Genomic DNA, 8,549 nt, shown 5'->3' with positions numbered 1-8,549 from the left:
TTATTAAACTAAAATCCTGTTTTTACAACTAGTACTTGTTATAAATACGCAAATCCAAGGTTTTAAGTTTTCCATTTTTTTTTTTTTTCACTTTTCAAACTTACTGGGAAATGTTAGCATGTAATGTCTAATAACTAGAAACTATGATTATTAAACTAAAATCCTGTTTTTACAACTAGTTCTTGTTATAAATACACAAATCCAAGGTTTTAAGTTTTCCATTTTTTTCCCACTTTTCAAACTTACTGGGAAATGTTAGTATGTAATGTCTAATAACTAGAAACTATGAAAACATTATGTAGTATTAGCTTGGCTTCATAGTATGAACTCTGGGAAATACATATATATTGATTGGCAGTGTGAGAACCATTCCTCTGGAAAAATAATAGGCATCTAGTAAATGCTCCTTTGTTTTACTGTGTAAGCGTTGGGGAGCTGTGGCTGTTCTAAGACTCTGCTTGGTTTCCCTCCGCAGACAGCGTGGAGGATGAGCTGGAGATGGCCACCGTCAGGCATCGGCCTGAGGCCCTTGAGCTGCTGGAAGCCCAGAGCAAGTTCACCAAGAAGGAGCTCCAGATTCTTTACCGCGGATTTAAGAATGTAAGGACTTCCTTTTCAATTTTACCTTCACCCTCTTCTCAGGGGAGCATAGAGAAGAGAGAGGGGAAGAGGGCAATAACAGTTCTGGGAGAGCGCCCCCGTCTGCACATTTTCAGACCAGTCTTTCCTAGATGTGACTATTGTTGTAACCATTTGGACTATGACTCACTTGGGCACACCGATGCTCATATATTGTCGGTACACATAAAGCAAGAATGAGCAAAGGAGAAAGGTTTACTCAATTCAATTCTTAGTATTTTTTTTTTCTTTTTCAGCCATAATAACATAACTTCAATAAGCCCCAATTATCTCTTTATTTTTAAACTATAGTCTGGTGTTTGACTTGAAACTTGGCTATAAATCGGGCCCATCAAGGACGTCCCTCCCTTGCATTGGGGAAAAGTCACCATAAATTCAGTAGTTTCTAAAAGACCATGCTGCCACTGACTGGACCACAAGTGTCGTAGGTAGCCTCTGCATCCAGTTCTCTGTGATCCAGGTGTGACTATGGTAATGCTAATTGAGCTTTCAGAATACATTTTTAGGTTCCTTCATGCACATTACAAACAACCATCCACCATCCCTCTGACTCCAGGCCATCTGTCTCTATCCCATGTCTGCTCCTTACCACTCTCCTCACTTGGACTTGCTAAACTTTTCTACCACATTACTCTTCAAAAACATGGTTCTCTGCTAACCCAGGCCTTTGTGGGGGGACACTGGGTGGGAGGGAGGAGCTATAATAAATCTGTTCACTGCACAACTACAAGACTTTCCTTAACAGGGATCTGGATGTGTAATGTATCTAGATGACACATACATAAACATGTACAAAGAGAAAGGGGCTTTAGAGTTATACCTATGCTGCTAGAATACAGACTTCAGAGAGAGTAAGACTTACAATAAAAAAAAACAACAACAACAGCACTGACTACTGGCAGCAGCAAACCACTGAGTGAGTGGCAAGGATGGGGAAAGAAAGGAGGTGAGAAAGACCAAGTCCTGGCCCTAAGTAAATCGTTCATCCGGAAGGTCATCTGGAAGGACATCTGGTTGGTCATTCCACTTTTTGGCCGTTCTGTCGATTTGCTTTTATTATTATAGATTAGAACTTCAAATGCATTCCTGTGAACATCTAAGCATCTCTGCTCTAGTTTAAAGATCTTATAATAAGAAAACACATTTCTTTTTAATATTGGACTGTGCATCAGATAAGACAACAGCATGCTGACTCATATGTAATACCCTTTGTAATACTTTAAGCAATAAAAAAAATAAAAAATAAAAAAAATAAAAGAAGGAAAAGAAGCTTTGAACCCACAAAAAAAAAATGGTTGCTGAATAGAGGAGAGTGTAATCCAACCTCCCAGCATCCCTGTACTCTTGATGGCTGCTACATTACTACTGCACTGCTGTCGCTGTAGGTCACTCCATGTGGGGTCTGATGCTTGCGCCCAATTTGTTGCAAACTGGAATCATGATTACTGCTTTCATTGACCTCAGGAGCCAAGTCTGCACAAGTCTCATCCAAGTCACACTTCACAAAATATTTCCCAGCTCCAAAGCCTGCATTCATTTATTTCTTTTATTTTTTCTTTGCCTACTTGCACTCTGTTTTTTTCTTTTTCTACCCCCCAACCTCTCTCCCCAACTTTTCTTTCCCCCTTTCCTATCCTTCAGATCTTTCTTTCTTTATTTCTCCATTCTCTCTGTTTTTTCCCTTCCATTGTCTCTTCCTCTTGTCAATTCTTGTATCCTTTCTTTTACTCTTTCTCTTCCTTTTTTCTCTATTTTTTTCTGTTCTCTTTCTTCATTGTTTTCTGCCCTCCCCCACTCCATGAGATAACTTTCCATCAGACCTTTATATGCCTAGAGCATATTTTACATACTTTTTTAAAACAAATCATCTCACAGTTTGCTCAGAAAATGTTAACTGGTGTCTCTGATAAATCCAACAAGAGTGGTCTTTTAATGTTTATTTATTTTCCCTTAGTCAAATGTACAACTTAATTTTAAAGTAGCCCTAAAATATAGGAGAAAGGCACTAAAGCAGATCAGCAGCACTCATGTGTTATAGGATGGCAGCATTGGAACCAGCTTGCCATCACAGAAAGCAAACCACCTACCCTTAGTTGCTTGAACATCAATTATCTCAAGCCCTTAAGATAGAAAAAATCATTTTCTTGGAACCAATTAAGATATTCACTTTTAATGAAACCTTTTAAAACTCTCCATGTTTTGATTAAAAGGGTGAACTAGTCATCAACATCTTAAAATAGTCACATGGAAGTGGCTTACCACAGCAAGGCACCTTGGGTAAAGGTCCTCAGAGTCCCCTAGTCTTTTTCCAGCACTGCATCTCATATAGCATTCCCTCAACTCTAACACAGATTATTTTTTTTAAATAAGTTTGTTTGTTTTATTTTTTTAAATATATTTTATTGATTTTTTACAGAGAGGAGGAGAGAGGGATAGAGAGTTAGAAACATTGATGAGAAAGAAACATCGATCAGCTGCCTCCTGCACACTCCCTACTGGGGATGTGCCCACAACCAAGGTACATGCCCTTGACTGGAATCGAACCTGAGACCCTTCAGTCCGCAGGCTAACGCTCTATCCACTGAGCCAAACCGGTTAGGGCTCTAACATAGATTATTAATATAAATGAGGCCTGGGTCTGGGCAACATGGTTCAGTGGTTGAGTGTCTACCTATGAACCAAGAGATCATGGTTTGATTCCCAGTCACAGCACATGCTGGATTGCAGCTCACTCCCTAGTGTGGGGCATGCCAATCAATGATGCTTTCTCATCATTGATGTTTCTATCTCTCTCTCCCTCTACCTTACTCTCTGAAATGAATTATATATATACTAGAGGCCCAGTGCACGAATTCGTGCACTGGTGAGGTCCAGCCGGCCCACCTCAATGGGGGCTGGCTGAGGGATGGGGCTGGCCAGGGTGAGGGGCCACAGGCATTCCAGTCATTCCGCTGTTCAGTAAATTTTGCATATTACCCTTTTATTATATAGGATATATAAATGGGGTCTTGGAGAAAAGGAAAATAGTGATGGAGGATTTCTCAGCCCCTCACCCCATCTCATGCACTGAGTTACCCCCATATTTTTATTTCTCTTACCACAGTCTAAACTGAACCTCCAGAAGTAGGCAGCTGATAGAAATGGAGAATATAATACCATTTTTTAGACCATTAGTGTGACTGTGAATCATCTGGTGGACTTGATAAGCACAGATGTCTGGGTCCTAGCCCAAAAGATTATGATTTAGTAGGTCTGAGACTGAGCCAGAGAATTTGCCCTTTTTTAAAAAATATATATTTTATTGGTTTTTTACAGAGGGGAAGGGAGAGGGATAGAGAGTTAGAAACATTGATGAGAGAGAAAAATCATCAGCTGCCTCCTGCACACCCCCTGCTGGGGATGTGCCCACAACCAAGGTACATGCCCTTGACAGGAATCAAACCTGGGACCCTTCAGTCTTTAGACTGATGCTCTATCCAATGAGTCAAACCAGTTAGGGAAAATTTGTCCTTTTTGTAAGTTCTCAGGTCTGCTGATGCTGCTGGTCTGGGGACCACACTCTGGGAATCACTGGTACAGTGCAGACAACGTAAGCTCTGGTGTCACTCAGACTTGGGTCCACATGTTACTTGTTTAGGTAGCTCCCTCTGAATCAGTGGCCTGTATGATCTTGTCTCAACAAATTTGAATAATGACATGTATATTGCACAGGTTTAGGTATGTTTCTTTTCTTTTATCTTTTGTTTTTGAGATATAAGTATAGCAATCATGGAGTTAAAACAAAGAAGAGTTATTGTAGTGTGACCCCAAATAATCAACCTCACTTTTGTGTTCCATCAAAGTAGAGCATTTATGGTTGGCCTACATATCTCCCAGGCAGTGTTCTGGGTTTTGAGCTATGTAACTATGTATTAGAAAGGATGCAGAAAAATACAAGGTATTATCTATACATCAACAGTCTCAAATTTAACTGCATGTTGCTATCAATTGGGGAGCTCTAAAAATTAAAAATAGTTGGGTATCATGCTTGGTGATTCTGAAGTAATTGCTCTGAGAAGAAGCTTTGGCAACAAGATTTATAAAGCTCTCCAGGTAATTATAATGTGCAGCCTAGACCAAGCAGCATTGAACTGAATAAATAAGGTGTAAGGTGATTCTATCACACACACACACACACACACAAATGGACCTAATTGTAATAAGTCCTATAATGTCAAATACCAGTGGTTATACTGGCTATGTTGGAACCTTATGAACTCCTTGGTGAGTGGGATAGTTGGGTGTGTGTGAGGGCTGTGGGGAGTGGGAGTAACAGGTCTTACCTCTAGTGATTCTGATTCAATTAAGTCTGGTGAGATGCTCAATAATCCTTTTTCAAAACAAACAAACAAAAACTTCATAATAAAAATAAATTTATATTTTAATAGATAACTAATAGAAGGCCACATTTGAGAACCACTGAACCACATTTGAGAATCAATGACCCAGAAGGCCATTCAAGTATTTATATACATGATTCATAAACTAACTTTGCTGCTTCCTTTTAAAATAAAACATAAGTTTAGTTCAATTTTAAGTGATCGTGAATGGTCTACTGGGGCATGAATTTTTAATATGGCTATGCATCTTTGGCATTTCCTCTCACTGGTTAATAATTTGTGGCAAATTCTTCCCATCTTTTAAGGCACACGATGAGAGACAGGCTCAAATGCAAAGTTGGACAAAAGTAGGTTTGCAGTTGTGAGTACACAAAACACAGAGTTTATTCTTGTATTATTATTAATTAATTATTATATTATTTTCCATACAAACAACTGTAAACCTACTTTTGCTCCACCCTGTAGTTAGACTTATATGCTTTGGACACCTGGCTTTTTTTCTGTCCCAAGTATTTGCCAGCTTTAGTTCCCTTCTCTACTTTTAATTACATTAGGCTAAAGATTCAAATATATCTTTAAGGCATCTCTTGAATACTTGTTAATTTGGAGGCTAAAAAAATTAATACTTTTCCTCCCACCTTCTATGTTCTTCTAGCTGGGCTAATAATCAAATTAACAGAGACAGATTAACAAGATAAAAATCAAATTTTAAAACATGTGCATGAGGAATTCACATAAGCGTGAAATATTCCAAAGAGAGTGGGACAATATATATATATATACACACAAAGGCAGGAAGAGGGTCTTAGATTTCAGAAGTGAGAATGGATGATGTTGCAAAGGTAATTGAGGAAGAATACACATAACAGGAAAATCATTGCTGGGAGACTCAGAAGCAATGAGACACTGAGGTTATCTAGGTAATAGACCCCTGCCTGAAGCTCTTCTATTTACCATACTTAATTCTAATTAGACTAAAGGCAACATCTCTAAAATTTCCTTCCTAGAATAGGCCTTTCCATCTGAATATCTTAGGCAGGAAGAGAGAAGGTCAAAGGTTCTTTCTGAGTCTTGTTTTCTAATTAACAGCTTAAAATCAATATCCCAAAAAGACAGCTTCATGGTGGCAAAACTTTGGTTCCTTTCATTAATGTCCTTTTCCCCTAAAACTGCTAAGTGTTAATATCTTTTTTACTCAAAAAGAAATATGTTTGCATTAGTTTTCTATTGTATATAACAAATTACCACATGTTAGTGGCTTTAAAAGCACACCCATTTATTGCCTTACAGTCTTGAGGATCAGGATTCCAGCAGTGACTTAGCTGGATTTTCTGCTTGGGCTCTCACAAAGCTACAATGACGGTATTGGTTGGGCTGCATTAGTTTCTGGATCCTGGGGTTCATGGTTTCTGGCAGAAACCATTTCACTGTGGTTGTATTTCTAAGATCCCCACTGTGGGTGTCAACCTGGGGACACAGAGCTCCTTGGCTTCCCATAGTCTCTTGCCAATGGGCCACTCACAACTTCTCTCTTGACACGATAGCTCATGTCTTCAAAGCTAGCAAGGTAGCTCCTCTCTTAATTTTTTGAGGAATTGCCAGACTGCTTTTCATAGTGGTTGTACCAGTCCACATCCCCAGCAGTGAATGAGGGTTCCCTTTTGTCCACAACCTCTCCAACACTTGTTATTGCTTGTCTTATTGATAATGGCCACTCTGACAGGTGTGAGGTGGTATCTCATTTTGTTGGAGCTACTGTTTGCAAATATCATCTCCCATCTGGTCGGCTGCCTCTTTGCTTTATTATTGGTTTCTTTTGCTGTGCAGAAGCTTTTTAGTTTGATATAGTGCCATTATTTTATTTTTTCCTGTACTTCCCTTCCCTTTGGGGTCAAGTTCATAAAATATTCTCTATGACCAAGGTCCATAAGTTTGGTACCTATATTTTCTTCTATATAACTTACTGTTTTGGGTCTTATATTTAGGTCTTTGATCTATTTTGAAATAATTTTTGTACATGGAAACAAACTGTAATGCAGTTTCATTCACTTGCATGTGACCTTCCAGTTTTCCCAGCACCATTTACTGAGGATACTGTCTTCACTCCACTGTGTGTTTCCGGCTTCTTTGTCAAAAATTATCTGTCCATATGCATGGGGTTTTATATCTTGGCTCTCTGTTTTGTTCCATTGATCTGTGTGTCTGTTTCTCTGCCAATATCATGCTGTTTTGATCATCATAGCTCTGTAGATACAACCCACAGCAACCCCTCTCCTGGATATTTACCTGAAAAACTCAAAATCATGTCTTCACAAAGCTATATGCACCCCTATGTTCATTGCAGCATTAATCATGGTGGCCAAGACACTGATACAACCAAAGTGTCCTGAGACAGAGGACTGAATAAAGATTTGATACATATATCCAATGGAATACTACTTAGGCATAAGAAAATATGAAATACTGCCATTTGAAACACACATGGACTTTGTTAGAATATTATGCTAAGTGAGTAAGTCAATCAGAAAAAGCTAAGAACCGTATGATTCCACTTATATGTGGGATATAAAACTAAAACTCATAAACACAAACAGCAGTGTGGTGGTGGCCAGAGGGAAATGGGTAGGAGCAGAAGGAGGTACTAATATATGGTGACAAGAGAAGATTTGACTCTGGGTGGTGGGCACACGATGCAATATGCAGATCTTGTGACATAGAAACTCACACCTGAAACCTATATGATCATGTTGACCAATGTCACCCCAATAAATTTAATAAATAAAAAAAGCTAGCAAGGGAGAGTCTTTCAAGTCCACTAAAGCAGAGTCTTGTATAATGTAACATAACTATGGGTGTGACATCTCAGCCCATCACCTTTGCTAATCTAGCATTCAAGGCCAGGAGATTGAAAAGAGTGTGATTTATTGGGAGTCACCCTATGGTGTCCATCACAGTGGTGTTTGTGAGGAGACAGCAACCCCTGTGGAGTGAAGCTGCTGAACTTGGTCTGATGTTACATTCAAGTTCAGTTAATACCCACACTCAGTATTGTTCCTGCATTCAGACATTTCCTTGGAGAATTTACCAAAAGTGGCACCAAACTTTTCCTTGATTAGTTAATTTAAAAGAGAGAGAGGAGTGCCAGAGAGAGAGAGAGAGAGAGAGAGAGAGAGAGAGATCAATTTGTTATTCCACTTGTTTATGAATGTATTGGTTGATTCTGACCAGAGATCAAACCCAAAACCTTGGTGTATCAGGACACTCTAACCAGCTGAGCTACCCAGCCAGGGCTCCTTAATTTCTGGAAGAGTTATTATACTGTGGTCAAAGGAACCAGCAGGAGATGAGAGTTCTTTGATGGGGTTTTTCACTTCACTGGAAGTGTTTGAGAACTCATTGCACTAAGATCTTTAAAAATAGCTGATGGGAAATTATAGGGATCTACATTTTTGACAGAGTACATTTACATAACAAGCGTGAAATCTTACTTATGATGGAGAGGGAGTGAGGGAGAGTTTAACACCTGAATGG

The 8,549-nt window shown here is 39.1% G+C and overlaps 1 protein-coding gene across 3 annotated transcripts in view; it reads left to right on the top strand.

Moving 5' to 3' along the window:
* The window catches only part of KCNIP4 (potassium voltage-gated channel interacting protein 4), a 460,104-nt gene that overhangs the window by 376,676 nt on the left and 74,879 nt on the right, over window positions 1–8,549 (top strand). For all 3 annotated transcript variants that reach the window (XM_006775861.2, XM_006775858.2, XM_006775863.2), the window contains exon 2: window positions 476–600. In XM_006775861.2, coding sequence (XP_006775924.1) covers window positions 476–600 — 125 coding nt within the window. The remainder of the gene's footprint in view (window positions 1–475; window positions 601–8,549) is intronic.

This window comes from Myotis davidii, unplaced genomic scaffold, assembly GCF_000327345.1.
Source record: "Myotis davidii unplaced genomic scaffold, ASM32734v1 scaffold204, whole genome shotgun sequence".
Lineage (NCBI taxonomy): Eukaryota > Metazoa > Chordata > Mammalia > Chiroptera > Vespertilionidae > Myotis > Myotis davidii.
The sequence above is the reverse complement of the archived record's forward strand: the minus strand, read 5'-3'. Positions and strand labels throughout refer to the sequence as shown.